Source organism: Coenobita brevimanus, chromosome 86, assembly GCF_032717465.1.
Source record: "Coenobita brevimanus isolate Jiangsu-jjx chromosome 86, ASM3271746v2, whole genome shotgun sequence".
NCBI lineage: Eukaryota > Metazoa > Arthropoda > Malacostraca > Decapoda > Coenobitidae > Coenobita > Coenobita brevimanus.
Genome location: NC_137039.1, coordinates 30,459,013 through 30,481,399, shown reverse-complemented (window position 1 = coordinate 30,481,399; position 22,387 = coordinate 30,459,013). Strand labels below are relative to the sequence as shown.

General features: G+C 41.3%; 1 protein-coding gene across 1 annotated transcript in view; it reads right to left on the bottom strand.

The window, feature by feature from the left end:
• Positions 1-22,387, bottom strand: part of LOC145410647 (ectonucleotide pyrophosphatase/phosphodiesterase family member 1-like) — an 83,965-nt gene that overhangs the window by 29,169 nt on the left and 32,409 nt on the right. The window contains exons 2-7 of the mRNA XM_080280760.1: positions 11,521-11,667; positions 8,751-8,903; positions 7,867-8,010; positions 7,202-7,312; positions 3,252-3,359; positions 684-915 (exon numbers count right to left, since the gene is read on the bottom strand). Coding sequence (XP_080136886.1) covers positions 684-915; positions 3,252-3,359; positions 7,202-7,312; positions 7,867-8,010; positions 8,751-8,903; positions 11,521-11,667 — 895 coding nt within the window. The remainder of the gene's footprint in view (positions 1-683; positions 916-3,251; positions 3,360-7,201; positions 7,313-7,866; positions 8,011-8,750; positions 8,904-11,520; positions 11,668-22,387) is intronic.

Here is a 22,387-nt window from a genome sequence, read left to right as displayed (position 1 = left end):
TATATCTGTCTATAACTGCATAAAATACCGTCTTACTCTCAAGATCATCACTGAGGGTGAACCTGTAGAATATTAACAAAAAAATGGATGAAAGAATAATAATACTTATTATACCAGTATCTATTGTTATATCTTCCTAAAATAGATGAAAAAAGATCTCATTCTCAAAATCAAAGCAGAAGTGAACCTGCAGCACGCAGACAGAAGCAAACAGATGATAAAATAATGGTTTGTAATATATTTGTCACTATATCTGCCTGCAGTACTGTGAAAACCCACCTTATTCTCAAAAATATCATTAGGCATGAGTTTGCAAAAATGAAAAATAACTGATGATAAAATAATGGATGACACAATAATTAGCTAAATCCAATCTGCTTGTATCATCTATCTATAACATTAAGAAAAACTCTTTACGATTAGAACCAAAGATGCCATCCCTGGACTAAGTGTGATTTACAAGGCTAGGAAGAGTGAGAAAAACAAGAAAAAATAATTAACTATACTGTACAATCTGCCATCATACAAGTCAAAAAGCCACTAGAAGCCATCTTATGCTCAGAGTGGTCACTAAAGCTAACTGACAAAAATGAAGAATGATGACACAAAAATATATACTGAATAACCAACAAAACAACAACTGCTGTTTAAATCTATCCATAAATCACACAAAGCTCTCTTACTTTCAGAACCGTCATTAGGGGTGAACCTTCCAAAGGTGCCGTCCCAGAACCGGGTACGATTGACGAGGTTGGGAATATATTGGTCCAGGATAATGGCCCGCTCCTGGCCCGCCTCTGCCATGCCATGGTCTGAGATTACCAGCAGGTTCACACAAGAGAGTAATTGCCTGGCCCTCAACCCCTCCACCAACCGACCCACCATCCTGTCCACTTCTTGGAGTTTGATGTTTACCTGTGAAGAGGGAAGATGAGGAGTTATTCATGTCCACTGACCGCAAGAGGATCATTGGGGTCCATGAACTGTACGAGGGTCTTTAAGGTGTGTCAGCTATATGACAGTCATTAAGGTATACTGAGAGTCTGAGGGTCATTAGGGCAAGCAATCAATTTTTACTATGGCTAAGGTTTAGACTGAAGCCTTTCAACCACAAAATGGTCATAATGACAGACAAACAGTTTTTGCTGAAGCAACAGTTTTCCCTTAAAACATGACTGGCAACAATCTAATTCACATGCAGGCCCCCACTTCTATAGGCTATCCAATCTGGATATCTTAGTAAACCATGCCACCTTCCCCCAGCGCCTAACAGTTATTGTATGGCTGGCTGGGCTGTAGGCTGTCACTTACTGTCTTACTACAGAGCTGCTAAGATCACATAATAACATTCATCGCACGATATAAGAATACTTCAATACCTGGAGATCTGCAGTTATTTGTACTACATAATTTTCCCATATGCCACTATACTCATGAATGTTTTGTCTAAGGAAATTATTTTCAAAAGGTAAAGAGAGGCTACAGTAATAAAATTGGAGCAAGAATAAGTCGAAGAATGGTTGAAAAATGTTTATACCACTCTTTACTTCTTGATTTTTACAACAACTATTGAATCAATTCAAGAATAGGAATTCACAGAGAGAATATTATCTTGATTACCGTGGCCACTTCAAATTTTATTAAATGTATGGCAGAGATGAGGTAGAGAATGTTTTATGCAAAGATCTGCGAGTGCATGGACTTGTATGTCTGGGTGGTGTGTCCTACCACCTCTCCCTCCCTTGTCTCTGTGTACCACAATCCTCTTCCCCCCCCAACTCTCTCTCTCTCTCTCTTTCTCTTTCTCTCTCCTCTCTTGTAATGTACAGTGGTGCTCTGGCAGCTGAGTAAGTGATGGTTGGCAACATTAAATGGCACCAAAATCATGCCAGTGAGGCCAGGCACTGCCCCACCCACTCAGACTGTCACACGTCAGTTACCTCCCGTTATTTTGAGGGGGGGTGGGGGGATGACTTTTCCCATGCACACCCCTGATAGGCCTGTTGGTGCACCTGGACTTCTCAGCCAAACCAAGAATATTGTCCTAAACGTATTCAACTATTCTGAGAAGGAGAAAAGTGAGCCATTTGAAGAAGTAGTGAAGAAAACCTATGAGGCAACAAAAGTTTCACATGCATTAATTAACAGGATCAGAAAAGTGAACTCAAGGCAAAAGAAGTGAGCAGGGATTATTCAGTCACCACTTCACCAGTAACGGCTTGCACCTATGCTTGGGACAATTGAGTGATCTCACAAACAATGTAACCATTATACATTACGAGAGAGAGAGAGAGAGATGGGGAGGGGGAGGACTATGGTACACAGAGACAGGGGAGGGAGAGGTGGTAGGGCACACAACCCAAACATACAAGTCCATGTGCTCGTAATCTTTTTCTCTACCTCCGCTGTACCATATTTTTCATAAAATTTGAAGTGACCAGGGTAATCATGATAATTATCTCTCTGAGAATTCTTACTTTGTTTTTGACTTGCTTCAATAGTTGCTGTAAAAATCAATGATAAGTAAAAAGTGGTATAAACATTTTTCAGCCATTCTTCTACTTATTTTTGCTTTAATTTTTTTACTGTAGCCTCTCTTAACATTTTGAAAATCAATTTCCATAGAGAAAACATTCACGAGTATAGTGGCATATGGGAAACTTATGTAGTACAAATAACTGCACATCTCCAGGTATTAAAACATTCTTATATCGCACGATGAATGTTATTATGTGACCTTAGCAGCTCTGTAGTAAGACAGTAAGTGACAGCTTACAGCCCAGCCAGCCATACAATAACATTTACGCACGGGGGGAAGGGGATGTGGCTTACTGAGATATCCAGATTGGATAGCCTTTACTGCTTGGTGAGAAAGGACTAATGGGAAACAAACATTTCCAACAGCCTGACAAGGGAAATAAACTCTGTTCTTCCAGATGCAAGCCAGATGTGCAGCTGGATGTGCTAATCAACACAACACTGGCCTACTCATAAATAGGTGGCTAGGGGAGAACACTATCATAACGTCTTCAGTCTGGTAACATAAATTTTGCTTTCTTGCTACTTTCAAACAATTTTACTCAGCACAAGAGGCATTTGTTGAATTGGAATGGTTAGATATAGCCTTTAATACAGATTTAGTACTACCATCTCCTTCCTATGTTGAATGATATTGTCTGGTGACAGCAAGAATACAATATAAAATAAGTCACAGGAGTGAGTGAGTTAATTGCGACTGTGGCGGATTATACCTGCTGTGAGTAGGGGCCAAAGTCATGTCCCGCTGAGTCTGGTTCATGCATATAGAGGGTGATGAAGGAGGGGCGACGGTCAGGGGGAAGGTCCAACCATGCCAGTACCTAAAAACACAATGCAAGGATTATGTGCACCTCTTAAGGAACTTATTTGTGGGTTAAGGCGGCTCTCAATCACATCATTATGTTACAACACAATATGAGAATGTTAATGTTTTGAGAGGATTCTCAAGGGTTTAGAGAGGTCCCACTCATACCAGTCCTTCAAAATAAGAGAAAAGGGTTAAGTACCTGTCTTACAGACACACTTTCATGAATTAACCCCTTATGGGCGGGCAACTTATCAATTATACGACCGTGTGGGGCGGTATATTTCCGGAAAAATAAAGTATCAAAGAATAAGACTAAACGTGCAAAAATCGATGAAAATGGATGAAAAACGAAGACAAGAGGTGTTACATACGTGGTAATATGTCTCTGCTGGCTGTGGGAGGAGGAGGGGAGGGGTGAGGGAGGCATGCAGACAGGCAGCATATCACCAGGCGCGCCTAGGGCGAGGCTAGCTAACTCTTCACCCATTTTCTTTGTCTTCACCACTGAACACTATATTTATCATTTATGTATTCTTTACACTATTCATTGTCTTCAAAATCTTACCTATGTGTTTTCTATTTCACTTGAACACTTATAACAATAAAACTTATGTACTTATATTCTATTTTACTTACACAATTACAACTTATATATGTATATATTATTATATTTGTTTGAAGGCTTAGGAGGGTAGAGGGCAGGACAGTAGGTGACAGGGATGCCTTATCACCCAATTTCACCAATAAATTAGGGCCGACAATGATCGGACGTTACATAACGTGGCCTGCCTCCTCATGCACGGACGTTACGTAACGTCGCCCGCCTGTTAGGGGTTAAAGGGCTCTAAACTATGTTTTTACCTACATAAAAATAAATACATATTCATCACCATCATCATCATCATCATCATCCAATCCTAAGTTGCTCCATGAGGAGTGTAGGGGCCTGGGGCTAGGCAATTTGGTCCTGGCATGTAAGATGAGAGTGACCAGCCTCACTCATCCCTGAGTGGCACTATGTGAGCAATAAACCTCAACCACCCCTTGGATATAAACCTTCACCGGTTCAATCTGATAGGAGCGCTGTAATTACCCACTAAACCACCAGGCACCAAAAGTTGGTTATATGGTTACCACCCAGCATAGTAAATGATTTCCTGGTGTACAGGAAACCATTTGGCTTGTCACTCAGTGTAGAGTCACCCACAGGCAGAAGGAGGAGGAAAGAATGAAAGAAAGACGGGCAGAAGAGGGAGTGTTAAGTCACCTGTAGGCAGAAGGACGAGGAATGAATGAAGGAAAAAAAGGCAGAAGAGGATGGAAGGAGGGAAGGATGGAGAGAGGTAAATAATAAATAAATAAAAGATCAAGAAAATGTATTCATATTTCTCATCCATAATCCAATTCTGTAGAGCTCCATAAGGATGATAGTAGGGGCTTAAAACCACAATATACACTTCACCATAGGTCCCCAAACCTGTTTCTTCCCACCTTGCTCCCACTGAATGTACTTTATGGAACTCCCAGGATCCAGTGGGTTGGTTCTCTAGTTTGTTTACACTCAACTTTTGCCGACACTTCACAGGAGAGAGATAGGAGCATGGTTTTGACCCAAAAGATACACTCCACCACCGACTCTTGGTGCCCCAATCATTCATGACTTTTTTTTTTTTTTTTTTTTTTTTTTTTTTTTTTTTTTTCCAGGAATGGATGCCCGAGTGATAGTAATGTACTATATTGTGAATGCTTTCTTTTGGCATTTTTATCTTCCTTCCATCTTTCCATCCTTCCTCTTTTGTCTCTCTTTCCTTCATTCTTTCCTCTCCCTTCTGTCTACAGGTGACTCTTCACTGAATGACAAGTCAAATGGTTTCCTGTACACCAGGAAACCATTTACTATGCTGGGTGGTAACCACATACCCAAATTAAGGCACCTGGTAGTTTAGTGGGCAATTAAGGTGCTCCAATTGGACTGAGCTGGTGCACGTTTATATCCAAGGGGTGGCTGGGGATTATTGCTCACATTACGCTGCTTAGGGATGAGTGAGGATGGCCAATCCCATCTTAAATGTCAGGACCAACTTGCCTAGCCCCAGGCTCCTATGCTCCTCATAGGGAAACACTGGATTACATGACAAATGAATGAATGAATGAATTAACCATTTTACCGGTATATTTATCATGCATTTACCACATACTGTACCTGTATTAGTGTCATTGTAATTTAGAATTCCATGTTATTTCTTGATTTTAATTAGCATCTGTATCATGAATGCAACATTATTAAACAGGAAAACGAAATTAACTGCTTACCAAACTCTGAGTCAAACAGACATAATGACATTATACTTTTTTTTTTCTTTAACAAGAAAAAAATCATATCACCACAAGCAGATTCCTTTGGCTTGAATATACAGTAATCCCTTGATTATCAGACATAATAGAGCCAAAGGCATGTCCGAATAATGGCTCTGTCTGGATAGTGGACTTCTCCCCTGGCCCCAATTCGAACATAACCTAACTCTGAAAGCCAGTGTAAAAGGCCACTATAGTACATCATACAACACTTGTTCCTCTTGTTTAGAACTATTCTATCTGGTCAAGCAGACCTATAAACCACAGCCAAGCAATTACCATGGTCAAGCAATCACCACTGCAGAGCCAGGAAAAAAAAAAAAAAAGCTACACAAGAAAAATGCAGTGGGCACACAAAGCGTAATAGTAAAATGGAATATAATCATGATGAAACAGAATAAAATCATGGTACAGTACAGTAAGCTACAATAAAATCAATGTCAACACTCACAATCTGACCATCCCACATCAATCTTACCCAAGATCTTCTGCTTCTCCAGGGTCAGTACTACCCTCTTCCTCTTCCCTGGTGAAGGGGCCACCATTACACACCCTAGGAAGAGGCATACAGGGAATAGCACGGCCTAAAGAAGGTAGCGAACAATGACAAAAACCACCACGTGTGCCGCCATAACAACTGTCCAAGAGGAGCCGTTCAAAACACTGTCACCGCGTGGGAACAAAGAACAACCAAGGGGGTCTCTAGCAGATACTGGGTGAACTACCCAGCCAGACAGGGTGGTGCCACCGGGCTATTCCCACCCAGCTGGGTGAAAATGTTCACGCAGCTGTGCATTTTGTCTGGATGAACTGTAAAAAAGTACAAACCATGGTTTCAAACAGCCAGATCACATTGTCCAGGTATGGATTATCCAGGTGAAGGACGTCCAGATAATAGAGGGATTACTGTATAACAAACAGATGGAAAAATATAGTTGAATCTAAAGTTATAGTCATCTGAATATTAACAAACTCTGATTGCTTAATGCTATAAAAAAAAAAAAAAAAAAAAAAAAAAAAAATATTAGCAAACTCTGATTGCTTAATGCTAAAAAAAAAAAAAAAAAAAAAAGACAATGACACAAGTATCTTCCTAAAGTTTGATGAAACATATAGCGGAAAAAATCATGCCATCTGAATCATGCACAAGGAGAGACAGGGTTTTCAATATACAGTATTTCACAAATTGTAAATTTTCTTCAGATGGAACTAGGAAGATAACTGTTTCCATGACTGTACCTACTAATTCTGAAAACCCAATATGATGACTGGGTTAGACTACTTAATTCAGAAATTTAAGGTGAGCATGGTCAGTTTCAATCCCCAACTATATGGTCAATGAACTCCAACTTTACCCTGGATTTTAATCCTACAGTACCACATCCAACTCGAGTGCCATCACTCAGAGACCAACAGGAATGAATCTGCTGACTATAATGTTTCCATTCAATGTAGTAGGTGGTTTTCTGGAATACTAAAAAGTGTAAATTAATCACTGACCTGGTCGACCCTGTATTCAAAGGGGATACTTTCATTATAGCGGTACCAGTAGGAGGCCTGGAGTCCCTCTACTTCAGACCCGGGCCAAAAGAATGTGGCTGCCCGCTTGCCCTGAAGGATAGCGCAAGAGAGAAAAGCGTTACATGGATTATACCTACACTGCTCGCTGGCTCAGTGGTAATGCTCTTGCCTGCCATCTGGTAGACAAGAGTTCGCGCCTTGCTCAGGTTGCAAAAAGTTTCACTGATGAAGTGGGTGGTTACTGTCCCCCTTGAGTCAGGGGATGGATGTGTGCATTTGTGAAGGTCACAGCCTTGCCCTTAGATTGCAATATATGAGCTCTCAGCTCTCTTCTGGGAGTGGGGGAGGTGGAAGCTGACAATCACGCTCATCATGTGATCCTCCTGACTGACGCAATGCATTACACTTCTTGTGGTTTTTTGCAGGTTTTTAGATTACAACAGGGAAATTATTTGTTAGTCACAGAAGTATAAGGAGAAAGAGAGAGAGAGAGAGAGAGAGAGAGAGAGAGAGAAATGACCTTTACATAGCCATTAAACATATACTGTATTAGGGTAACTGAGGTAATTAGCCATTATATTAACACAAACATGTTCCCTAATCACAATCACCCAAAACAACTACTGGTATATCTACAAGCCCACCTGTCTCTCAGCAGTCTTCCAGATGGGCTCTCCCCCAAAGAAACGACGCTGAAAGCTCTCCGGTGTACCCAATCGGAATTCGCGCTTGAACTCAGGATCATAGAATTTGTTTGCAATGATCCCGTGCGCTGGCGGGTACAGGCCCTGGAATAAATAATCATCGTCGTCATCATATATTAGCTGGAAAAAAAATAGCTGCCAAAAATTACTAGCAGCAGCTAAATCACCCATGCTTTTGCCAATTCAGGACTGGGGCTTGGTTGCTCAGACCAGACATTTAAGGTGAGAGATCAATTGCTCTTTCCCGAGTGGCACTGTGTGACCAACAATCTCCAACCATCCCTTAGACATAACACCTCACAGGCTACAGCCAGCTAAAGCACCAACTAGATCATACTCATTCACTACTGATTCCTGTCTTCAAAAATCTTGGTATCACATCAGGCCTGTAGCTAGCCACCAGGAATGGGTCAAGAGGGTCAGATGACCCCTCCCACCTGCCTGAAGGTTCACTTTCTCATGGTCTGTTTTTTAATATCAGTGCAAAAGGAGTCACTCTCCTTCATTCAGAAGTTTTGTGGTGCTTTGCAACATCGCTTATGCATACACCCAAACCCCTACAGCAAACATGCAGCAGACCTTTGACCATCTGGCTGTTATGCAAGTCCAGATACAGCAGAAAATGAACCCCCTTTCAAAATCACAGACAAAAGAGCTAAAGAAGCAGCCAGTAATATAAACCTAAACACACACCCACCACGGCAATAATATAGTGGTTGGGGGAGGTAATGGAGGGGTGGGAAGATGATAGTCATCATAACAGTGATAATAAGTAGGAAAATGAAGGTGCAAAGAACAAACACCATACCCAACAAGACACTCACTGTAGCAATGGTATAGTGGTTGGGGAAAGTGATGGTTGGGTAGGAAGGCTTTATATATGGGGCTCGGACCCCCCTATTTGACAGAGCTTGTAGTGTGGGGGTAAGCCCTCGATGAAGGTAGTCTGATCGGAACCCATCCATCGACACCAGAATCTGTGAGGAATGATACCACTGTCAGGATGGGGGGAAAAATTTACCTTACCATTCTTCCTCCCTCTCTCTCACACCCACACCCACACAAACAACAATAAAAACCAGATCTATAAGGAAAGACAACAATAAAAGGGAAATGTCAAACACACACACACACACACACACACACACACACACACACACACACACACACACACACCCTTCCTCATTTTCACTCGCAATCTCCTACAATTTTTCCTACACGGCAAGTGAAAAACGAATCACCAATATGAGAATGGCATCTGAGGAGGGCAAAAGCAAGTCAACCACATTTACGAACATCCCTCATGAATTAGCTGTGGAAGTCCTGATATATGTTCAATAATGGGGAAAGTGTATTAATTAACCCTTTTACTGATATCAAGACTTTACTGATATCAGCAGCAGATACTTCTACTTTATGGAGACTGTAACTGATTGTCATTATCAGTCAATAATTTTACTTAGCTTGAGAGAACTTTCAGACTGATGAAGGAAGGTGGGCAGAAGCATAAGAGGCAATTTGTCATAGACATGATAACCTCTTAACTAAAATGATGTCTATTTTAGTTTACTCTTGCTACCTCCACTCAATTTTGGTCAACTCAGGAAGGACCTCTGGTAGTGAAGGGTCAATGACGACTAGATCCATCCCGTCCATCCCCTCCCCAGTTCAAGGCCTCTCTCTAATGCAGAATAAAATCATCTGGAGGAAGTAAAAATAAACTACACTCTTTTAATCCTAACTTGGCCCTGATTTTCATCCTTTTGCAGCTTATTTCATGCAGTTCAAATTCAGAATGAGACAATACTACAGCTCTACCTACTTTTCATAGCACTGCTTCATGACCAACATAATTTGTGGTGCCAATCTACTGTCACAACTTGGAATTCAGGATGGGGAGATGGCAATTTTAGGGCCAACTCAGAGTAAAAGGAGTATGACTGAGACTTCCCCTTGTCAAAAAAAAATAAGATCAGTTTCCCTAAGCTGAATAAAATAACCTAATATGAACCAGAATAAAATACAGACTATGTACCCAACCTAAAGTTATCTATTTGACTGCCATGACATCTCAATTAAACGAAAGTAATGGTTGAGGTGAAGACAGAAACCTGTACATTACACATGAAAAATCATCCAATAAATTACCATTGTGCCAGGAATCAAACCCGGGATTCTCAGGTGAAAGCCAGGCAGCATTCCACTATGCCACGACCAGGTAAGTTATCTCACACTGTCACAATCTTGTAACCAATGTCCCTCCACCCCCAGTGTGGGCCTGAAGAGAATGAGATAACCCCCTGGCATTTGGGTAAGTAGATACTTTTAATCTATCCCAAGCACTAGTGGCACTTGTTGCCTGGCTCTCACCTGAGAGTCCCAGGTTCCATTCCCGGCATAATGGCAATATATTGGATAATGGCTGGGCGTTTATCTGAACGTGATACCTAATAAGGTTCCATGCAATGAAAGGATGAAATTAATTCTCTCTCCCTCTCTTTCAAACCCAAGTACAATACACATATATACTGTACATACATCACACAAAACACAGCAAAATAAAATACAATATAAATCTCTAAACACAGCAAAATAAAATACAATATAACTCTCTCTCTCTCTCTCTCATACACAGTATAAGTACACACACATATATACTTTACACAAAGCATGGCAAAATAAAATATAACTCTCTCTCTCTCTCTCTCATACACAATGTAAGCACACACACATAATATACATCATAAAAAACATAGCAAAATGAAATACAGTATGTTTCTCTCTCTTTCAAACACAACATAATGAAAAATGAATACCGTTTTGTTTCGTTTTTAAAGGCTCCAACATGCTTGCATGTGTCGGCCTTGGTCACCTAATGGCGGTTCTCCATGCTGCAGGATCTATTGCAGCCTCCCTGTTCAGTATCTTAACCCTGAGGTCATATTTAATGACCTCGTCCCACGTCTTTCTCCGTCTACCCCTCACAACCCCACCCCCAATATTAACACTTCTCACCTTCTGCACCCAGTTATCATCCCTCATCCTCTCCACATGCCCAAACCATCTCAATCTACCTCTCCTCATCACAACACCAATACACTCCAGACCCATCCTACCTCTCAACTCTTCCATCGTAAACCCAGCCCCCCTAGGCCTTACACTCAGGGACGCACTGCACATCCACCTAATCATTGTCATTTCTGTACATCTGAGCCTGCGAATATCCTCCTCCTTTACTGTCCAGGTTTCACTACCATACAGCATTACACTCCTAACACGTGCTGCATACAAAAACCCCTTAGCACACAGGGAGAGTCCTCTCAATGTCAGGAGAGGCAACAGCTCCCTGAACTTCTTCCAACCACTTCTCACCCTAGCAACAGAGCCAGCTCCAGCACCACCTACAGCACACAACATGTCTCCCAGATAACAAAACTCTTCCACACACTCAAGAGACATGGTAAAAAAAAAATACAGTACTGTATAACTCTTTCTCTCTCTCTCTCTCTCTCTCATACACAATGTAAGTACAAACACAACCATATATCACACAAAACACAGCAAAATGTAACATAACTCTCTCTCTCAACTCACAAGGGGAGGTTGGTTCCTGTAGGTTGGGGGGCATGTTGGGCGATTTAGGTGATAGGGTAGGGATGGAGGCAGGGGCCAACCACCTGATACCACACTGGATGCAACCCCGAGCACCAATAAAGTTGTCTGAAAATAATAAGTCTGGATCTGAGAGGTTGAAAAAAGTATGAAAATAAAATCAAAATCATATTAAAAAGGCTTGATACGGTATGTCTTGTGCTCTGTCCAGAAATAAAAATTCTGGATGTCTGGAAATATGTCTAGAAATAAGTCTGCAGTCTGGAAATTACAAGACTAGAAATAAGTGCATGTACATTAGAAATGAAACTGCCTAGGAGAGTGTATGTGAGCAAGGTGGAGGGAGGATGGGGACGGGGAGACTGAGGATGACATGGATGGATGGGGTGGAGAGGTATAACAGTATGAGTGGTGAGTTGGAGAAAGGGCAGCCTGATGGTAGAGGACAGAGTGACCTGAAGTCACTTCATCTGTGGCCACACCTTCCAGGAATAGGGTGTCCGGCAATAGACAGATAAAGAGAAATTATAGAATCTGGGGTTTGATACTAAGTCTGGAAATGGGCAAGAAAATTAAAGCCCACATGTGTGAAAAGTATCTTTTAAAAAGGTGGGGAGGGGGGTGAAGGAGGAATAAAGTCTGAAAATATGTGTCGATGACTGCATAAGGGAGGTGGGTTTGGAGTGGTGGGAGGGAGTGATGACAGGGAGACATGAAGAAGCTTTATGCCAGCTGTCATCTTGAATAATTTTTCCTATCTGTTGGTTTCTTCTTCCTGCACATAAAGAGTGAAGAGGATAACAAGGAAGATGAATCAATAATAATAATAATAATAATAATAATAATAATAATAATAATAATAATAATGTTGATAATGATGATGATGAAGATTAGGTGGGGAAAAAAGGTCTGGATGATACTGGTGATTCGTATTATTATTATTACAAAATACTCTTCACAATATTAGCCATAAGATGAACATGAACTCGAAGAATAACAACAGCAGACCAGAAGAAAACAACAACAACAACAACAAAAAGCAACAAGGAAACCGGTTCAAGCTCGGTGTGGTCGCCTAGCAAGACATCTGAGACTCTAGCTCATTTAAATAACTGTCATCATCATCATCATCATCATCATCATCATCATCATCATCTTTGTTATCATCATCATCATCTATCTATATACTGATCCGATTTCTGTATGTATGTTGGTTTGTCACCACTGCACAGCAATAACGGGGCATGTAGTGCAAATTTTTGTAAGAGCAAGGTACCGTTAAAATGCTTTAACTTGAAGAATAAAACAATTTCCAGGCCAATCGGGCCATCGGTTCCCGAGTTTTGACTAATTTCTGAAGATAGGAAGTGATGACATCGAGCGGTGGCCGCCGAAGGCAGCCTCTCGGCGAGTCATCATAATACCATCACCTCTGTTACTATCGTCACCATCATCTCATCTCCAGCAGCAGCAGCACCATCATCGTTATCATCAGCAGCAGCACCATCATCGTTATCATCATTATTATCATCATCATTATTATAACCTTCACTGTCACCACATTATCGTTATCATAATGTCATCCTTACCACCCAAAAAGAGAGCAAGCCCGTGAAGGTTCTCCTCTCCATACAAGAACCATCAGATTAACACACACACACACACACACAGAAATCGATAGCTCTTTAATTTCATATATCCGCAAAATTGTATTTAAAACACTGGAGGTCATAGGCAGAGGGCAGGGTAAACTGAAGAAGACTGCTGCAGAGGTAACCGTTTGTGTACAAGAAAAACTGGGAATACCGGAGACCTCTCAAATTACAGAGCTGGACAGAAAAGGGGTGACTGAGTTGCTAGACGGGTGCTGCGTGCCCGTCGTAATGAGGCAGGTATGCAGGTGGAAAGTTCAAATGACAGGCTACCAGTGTAACATCGATACTAGGAGGAAGTGATGCAACACTGCGGCAAAGAAGAAAAACTGAAGACAGCCAGTGAGCTGACAGAAGAACTATACAGTACGGAGTCAGTTCTACGAGAGATGAAGTCCACTCCTTTTTGTAAACTACGGTGATTCATTCTACCTTCTACATTTAACTGTTCTACCTTCGTGTTCTGTAATCATGTGCCTTGTGTACTGTTTACCTATTCAACTTTCGTGTGTATAATTACTTTGTGCTAAATTTTCATGTGTTAAACTTCTGTCTCTTACCTTCGTGTGTTTAACTTTCAGTTCTTTTCTTACGTTTGTTCAACATTCGTCCTCTTTTCAACTTAAACGTGGTGTACTATTGATTTTCGATGATAGTCTTTTTTACCTTCATGTGTATAATATTCGTATTCAACTACTTCATCTGTTCCACTTTCACCTGCTCTTCTCCCCTATTCGTATGTTCAACTACTTCATCTGTTCCACTTTCACCTGCTCTTCTCCCCTATTCGTATGTTCAACTACTTCATCTGTTCCACTTTCACCTGCTCTTCTAGTTTAGTCTGTTCTTCAGCTTTCGTATGCTATACAGTAGGCTACTTTACTTTCATCGGGGTTGCTGTACTGCGCTCTACATATAAAAAATGTCGAGGTAGGCTAATATCAGCCGTTATTATTATTATTATTATTATTTTTTTTTTTTTCATGATAGAGGAAGGCTTTAACTAAGTCCCAAACTACTTCTTGCAAGGAAGAAAATAATTCCAAGGTATTCTGCTTTACGGTACCCTAGCACCCTTCAAACCAGTTTTGCCTCTCTAGACATTAATCGCTGGGCATGAATAAAACCGTCAAGCAGAAGTAGAAAGAAAATGAACAGATCCGGTACTCTGTCTTTCACGTATACAAATGATCAACTGAACAAACTGTACAACTACCTTCCTCTGTTTGCGTTCTATTGCCTTTGACTTTTTTTCTCTTCTCTCTCTCTCTTACCTTTATTTATTTATTTTTTTGCATACATGAACACAGCTAATCTCTTTCACGTTACATGTCAGGTTACATTGAAATTAACATATATTGATTATAGGTTTCTTTTGATGAATTAGTTTCAGAAGGGGCAAATTTCGTTCTTATTTGTATGAACACACACACACACACACACACACACACACACACACACACACACACACACACCGGAGTGACGACCTTGCCTTGCGCGCAATGGTTTGAATCTCGAAGAGGTGACTGCAAGTTTTCAATTATGTAATGGTATCATAGGCACACGCTGACAATACTCTTCAGTGTATATTTACACCATGGCATCCAACATCGACCTATTTCATATCTACCCATCCACTGCCACACCTCCCTGCCACCAAGAACCGGGCGATTTTTCACCAAATGGATCGGTGTGCTTGTGTAGAGGAAGGGAGGGCGAGTTTTTGCGTGCTGCTGTGGCGGTGTTTGGTTGCAACCCCCAACCCCCTGTCTGTTGGGGGGGGGGGGTTAAGGGGTGGCCTTGGTACATGAGGCACTGGCATTTATCTGTTATAGAGCAGGTGTGATGAAAAGGTGGAGGGATGATGATGAATGAGGAGGAGGAGGACATTGGTGGTGATGATTATAATTTTGGAGGACAATAGTGGTGGTGGTGGTGGTCATGATGATGATGAGGAGTAGGAGGAGGATAAAGATGAGGATGAGGAGATGGAGGAGGAGGAGGAGGTAGAGAGTAGTGATAATGACTTTAGGAAAGAATGCAAATAATACAACGCTACCGGGGCGAGGAAAACCCGCCTGCTTGAGGTAGATTTACTTTCACTCCAATGACCTTGACCTGTGAACCATTACTTTCATATCTGACCTTGAACTAGATATGGACAGTAGCAACCACGTGATTCTATATATACATATATATATATATATATATATATATATATATATATATATATATATATATATTCAAGGACAATGATTTCATAAGTTAGGACCAGAACGGTCGAATATACACAAGGACAGACTGAGAAAAGCGACAACTCACAGACAGAAAAGAGACCACTAACAATATTTACCCGCCAAAGAGAGGGTAAAAATCTAGTAGGGGTAAAAATATTTTGCAACCAGCTTTAAACAGTTTCTAGGGAGGTGGTGGTCAAGACGACAGCAGTGGACTATGAGGACACGAGTTCAAAATAATTCCGTCTGACGCTTAAAAACAGAATGGAAATAATTGAATTCGTTAACATTCATCTACTATCTCTTACCCAACACCCCACGAACATACTGCTAACACCACCCCACATTCCTGACGATGATATATTCAAGTAATGCACAGTACAATTCAGAGTTGTAACTTGTGTGGGGTGATGGTAATCTTTGTCTGTGTGTGATGCGTGAACTACTGGACCTCTGGAAAAAGTCCAGTGTCTGATACATCATGGTCGTGGTCATACAAATAGTTTCCAGCCATTGTAAACAGAGTGGACAGAGTCAGCAAAGAGGAAAAAAAAAAAAACTGTGAAACTAACGGTACCTACCGTAAGGTAGGTTTGTTTTCACTTAACGGAAATGGGCTACCCCACTAAACTGAATACTAAGCCGTGACTATGAAATGCACTGGGCCTTAGTTATGAGGCAGAGAACGAATCTACTTGTTACCAGTGAAACGGGCCAGGCTGTCTGACTACACTTGACCATTATCTAAAATGAAAGGAAATTGGGGTCTTCGTCAGGTTACAACAAACATGCTACAGCGAAATAGGAAATAAATCCTTTTATCTATTAACCTCTAAACATTTTTGGCTACATACAAAATGAAAGGAAGAGATGGGGAGAGGTGAACAGGTGACATAACAAGTAGTTACAGCTACGCGTGCCAGAGATGGAGTCAAAGAACGAGGCTGGTCGGACAAGAACACGATGGAGGTATGAGTCCCGTACATTCTGCGGGGCCAGACTGAACAAGGTGGGCGGGGGTAAAAACTAGAGCTGGGCTTATGTCCATTTAAGAACGGTATCACCTGGTAATAGTTCCCTCACTGCAATCATGGTATACAGTACCTTCAAATGCTCGGTGACAGTAATTATTATACAGTATACCTTAAAAATTCGCCTGTCTGAATTTCTGGAAGCTATCTCCATTGACCATTCACTCTGACGAATCTCTTCTCAGCTGAATGAAACTGTCATGCGTCAGGGGGAATAAAGTCGTCTGGCGTTAGTCGCATACATTTCTTGGGCACTAGCCAGCATAAATATCGTCTGAGATTATTCAGAATACATCGGCCTGAAGTTGTGAATCTCTTCAGTGAGATTTGTGTTTATCCGCCAAACACTGGCAAGCCTATTTAGTTTAAAAGATGGTTTGAAAAGAAAAGGAAACACATCCCCTTCTATTTATTTTATGCTGTTGAAAAGGAAAGAGCCCCCCTCCCCTTTTATATCAAATCGCCTGTCTATAAATATGGGAGGCAAATATTTCGGATGACACTTTTATATCTGAAAAACTGATAATTCTGCACATGACCTGTTGCATAATCCGTTACGGGTATGGTACATCATGTGTTCTGTGACAGCTTCAGATTATTGTAGACACTGTTCACCTGATCTTTTTTTTTCTTTATTACAGAAGATTAACAGAGGAACGAAAAACAAATTAAATAAAAAGTCCATACACCATTAATGCTTTCATGGTCGAGACAACTCTAGTATTCTCTTCCAGTTAACACCAGGCGATTTTATTCAGCTGAGAGTGAGCCACAGGAGCCTTTGATAATATTTTCTTAATCCTGTAACCTATGTGCTAGACCCTGCCATTATGGATAAATCCCTACCAATAAGAAACAATAATGGACCTCCCCCCCAAAAAAAAAAAAAAAAACTAAACGTCCTTCCGAGAGGTAAAAATAGCCTCTAATTACAACGCGTGGTAATGATTACAGTACTAGGGCTGCTATTAACCCCTTCAGTCCCAGTACATATTTTACTTTTTACTCTTGCTACCTTCAGATGAGAGAGAGAGAGAGAGAGAGAACTAGGTACCCTTCCAAGCACTAGCGGTCACTAAATGCACAACACAACCCTGCTTGAACACCACGAACACCTTTTATGTGACTGGGATCTAAAACGGCAACGTCTGTGTGTGTGTGTGTGTGTGTGTGTGTGTGTGTGTGTGTGTGTGTGTGTGTGTGTGTGTGTGTGTGTGTGTGTGTGTAATTCTACCTCAAAACGACTACATTTAGCAAAGGTAACAAAACATCTAAGAAAGCCATTTGCCTGCCAAATTATTGACCTGCATGTTAAGTAGAGCAAACAGCACCAACCTGCATCAATACTGAGTGGGCAGGTGACAGTGGCTATTTATATGAACGAACCTGCTTAGGTGAGAGGAGAAAGTTACAGGAAACTGGGGCAGGCTGTGATGGAATGATTTTTTGATAAACCTACATCCTTCTAAATATGATTTCTATCGGTTTACCTGTCTACCCACCGACCTATCTATCTATCTGGTTAACTAGTTACCCCTTCACATGTATTTATCAACCTATGTACAATATAATTTAAGGACCTCTCTATCTACCAATCTATCAATCTATATATGTTCAGCAACCTATTCATTTAACTCTTTCCTACCTATCAATCTACCTACCGTGTCAGTTCAGCAATGACAACTTACTGGTTTACCTATCTACCTTTCTATCAATTAACTCATGCAACTATCTATAAATCTGTCTATCTACATCTATCCTGCTACATCAATCACTAAATCAGTGTAATTATCTGTGCGCAATTAGATCTATCGACGGTCATAAACACTGGAGAGAGAGAGAGAGAGAGAGAGAGAGAGAGAGAGAGAGAGAGAATACACTGTACTTGTACAAATACAGTACTCTTGGACAAACTGCCGCAAACTTTCTAATAATAACAACAACAACAATGACGACGACGACGACGATGACGATAATAGTATAACCATATTATTTACAATGGCTGAAACATCCTTGCATACGTCGGCTTTGGTTACCTAAAGGCGGCTCTCCACGCTGCTCGATCTCTGGCAGCCTCCCTATTTAGTCCCTTTTCACTGAGGTCTCTCTCTATGGCATCGTCCCAGGTCTTTTTCGGTCTATCTCTCGCAACCCTACCACTGATATTCACACTTCTCACCAACCGCACGGCATTGTCATCCTTCATCCTCTCAACATGCGCAAACCATCTCAATCCACCCCTCCTCATCACAACACCGATAAACTCCAGTCTCATCCTTCTCCCAACTCGTGAATCGTAAACTTAGTCCCCCAGGCCTTGCGTTCAAGGACACACTATACATCCATCCATCTAATCATTGTCAATTCTGTACGTTTGAGCCTACGAAAATCCTCATCCTCTACTGCCCACGTCTCAACAGCATACAGTACTGCACTCCTAACATGCCGCATACAGAGATCCCTTAGCACGGAGGAAGACCCCTTTAAATATCAGGCGAGGCATAACTAACAATAATAATAATAATAATAATAATAACTATCTATTGCCAGACGCCTCAATCCCGTAAGGGGTGGCCACAAACCAATCGCCTCCATGTCGCCCTGTCCAAAGCCTTATCACTGCCTTGCCTCCAACTCACACACCCCTCTCTCATATACCTCTCCACTCCATCCCTCCATCTCATCCTCGGTTTCTCCCTCCCTCTCCCCCCCTCCAACTCACTCGCATACACTCTCCTCGTTTGACTCTCGCTCTCCATCCTCTCCACATGGCCAAAACCACCTCAATGTATTTTCTCCTAACGCTTTCTATCACATCCACATCCACACCACAATGCTCCTACACTTCCTAACAACGACGACAACAACATTAATAATAATAATAATAATAATAATAATAATAATAATAGGTGAAAAATCAATAACATAAAACTTGTTTAAAGTAGGTACACGGGAATGCAATAATATTATGTTGGACAGGTCAGTGGAGCAGACACTCTGTACACACATATAACAGTTCAAGGTCAGCCATATATATTGTGGTAGTGGTGGTGGTGGTGACCTGTGGTGAAAGCTGCCTGGGGTGGTAAAGCAAGGTTGTGTTCTGGATTGTGCTGCCTACGACTGACTGAAATATTTATTGTTGTTAAGGTATACTGAACACATATCGATAAGATGCAAATAAAAGCCGAAGGCAAAACGGAAATACGTGTAGATACGATTAGAAAAAGGTCAATACTGAACAGAAGATAAGCGCTGTCTAAGCAACGGTATTCAGTGGATGTTGTTCACATTACAATGCAATCAAAAGCAGGAACGCAAGACGGAATTAAGGGTATGAACAAACACGAGGCACTATTCAACGCTGCTCAGGCCTGTGTTAAGTACACTCGGGTGTGGTCTTACAGCAAGGTCGGGGTATGGATTTAGTGGTCTACAAGGGAAACAAAGGCACAAACAACAAGGATTTAAGGGCGGGAAAAAGATGCGGAGAGGCATTACTGAGGTCTGACAGAATGGTTGCTGAGCGTTATAAAGTTGTGTTTTGGATTTTTACATTAGAATATAAAGGAAACAAAGGCAAGGCAAACAAACAAACAAACAAACCCACCCACACACACACACACACCACACACACGATTGTCAACGCACACGGCGTGAAACGATCTGAATAATGGACCATGAATATTGCAATGTCCCTTGATTCTACACTGCATCAGTAACAGTGCTTTCCTGAATACATCGTATATGGTATCGCTTGCTAGTGACATTTCTTCTCCCGTATTGGTGACCCTTATAAATGTAGGTGACTGGCAAATTAATCTTCTTGCGGCATCACGAGCTATACTGATCATTTAGGATATCATCGGAATCTGCGTTATACGTGCTTGACTGTATGAGGTAGAGGGGGAGAGAGAAATCACAGACAGAAGAAGAGATGGAGGGAAAGGGGTGGAGAAACATATGACAAAGGTGAGTGGGAGTAGGAGGAAGAGCTGTAAAATGGCAGAGGACAGGGTGACATGAAGATTATTTGTCTGTGGTCATCCCTTACGATTAAAACGTCTGGCTATACACAGAAAACATAACATTCTATACATTACAAGAAAAGAATAGTAACACAATCTCCATTAGGCCCTACACTTTGTCTTTCACGACTACCGCCAGAGTTAATGAAGCGTTGTGTTGTTGATTTAGTTGTTTACATACACGCACGGGGAGGCGAGAACACAACACGGAAATAGAGGCACAGACAATGACCGGGGAGCCATTATTTAAGTCCCAGTCCCATAAAGGGTACTTGTGGTGTTAAAGCAGGGTTGTGTTATAGATTTATTTGTTGTTAATACATTGAGGAGTGATTACCGTTGTCTCTCTCTCTCTCTCTCTCTCTCTCTCTCCATTTTTTTCCCACGCTTCACCTACATACAAATGCACACTGGGCGACCCCACCTACCACCCCGTTTTCCTTGTGTTCCAAATCCTGAGGGGCAAACGAATGAATACTGGGATTTTTTTTTTTTAAATACGTAAGAACAAAAATAAGAACATATTTACTGGTGCAGCAATGAGACATGACTGTAACTGTTCATTTTATATTACGTCGGTATCATGAAGGAAGCGAAAAATAGAGTAAGGTCTGTGTGTGTGTGTGTGTGTGTGTGTGTCTGAGAGAGAGAGAGAGAGAAATCATGTTAGCTCCCGATTTTTTTTTTTAAACACTTAATATATACTTTTATTATAATTAAACACAGTAAACGTTATCATCCTTACAAAAACAAAAAAGTGATTATTACAGAAATCAGAAAGGGTATACAATAAAAATAATAAGTACAGTACACACTAGCAAATTTATCAAGGACGACCCGCCAATACACGTGTGTTGATTCCGCAGATTTATTTTTTCTTGTGGATACATGAGTGGGGTGGTGAACCATGCTGAGAGGTCAAATCGTGTTACTGCAAGGAACAGTGATGTCCATTTCGTTTGGGAAATTTTCGCAGTTCTTTCAAAAACACCATTAACACGTCATGAATTACTTCCTTCAAGTGGCTTCCCCTAAGCTGAGTCAAATCGTCTGAGGGATGCAAGAGTAACAAAAACTAATGTCATCTTACACAAAACATTAATGGAGCATACTGTTAATTCTCTAACTCCCAGCGTTCTTAAATAAAATCATCTACCAGACGCAGCAACTAAAAATGCCATCGTACTGAAGGGGTTATTCCTCTCATGGTCGGAAAAGCTATAGTATTCTACCCCAGTTCACGCCAGATGGTATTCAGCTGAGTGAGTCATTAGGTGGACAGCATCATCCCCTCACTTGATCTGCTGCCTACTTCTTCCTTGATATTTATCATTCTTTTTCTGTGTCTGCCCTCCTCTTTACCTATTTCTCCCGTCTTTTCTGTCACCTTTTATTATTCTTCTCTCCTTTTCAGGTGGCTTTACAATGAGTGACTGGCCTCATGGTTTCCTATAAGCCGGGAAATCATTTACAACGCTGGGTGGTAATCATATAACCAACCCATACGTGTTCCCTACGTGTCAACAAATGGGTTGGCGGAGGGTTAGTTCTCCTATACCCGCAAAACAACAAACTCAGAGACAAACGGCCACCCCTTACGGGATTATGGTGTCTGGCTACAGATAGATAGTAAGATGGTCATAAGAGCCTGAATATTAGCACCGTCACTCATTCTTCTCAGAGTTGGAACGGTTCTAGTATTTTGTTTAACGTTATGACAGACGATTTTCTTCTGTAGGATGGGTCATAGAAAATAAGAATTAAAATGCATATGGCGGGTATTAGAACCCAAGTGGTGGTGGTGTGTGTGTGTGTGTGTGTGTGTGTGTGTGTGTGTGTGTGTGTGTGTGTGTGTGTGTGTGTGTGTGTGTGTGTGTGTGTGTGATGCTATCCGCTGGTGC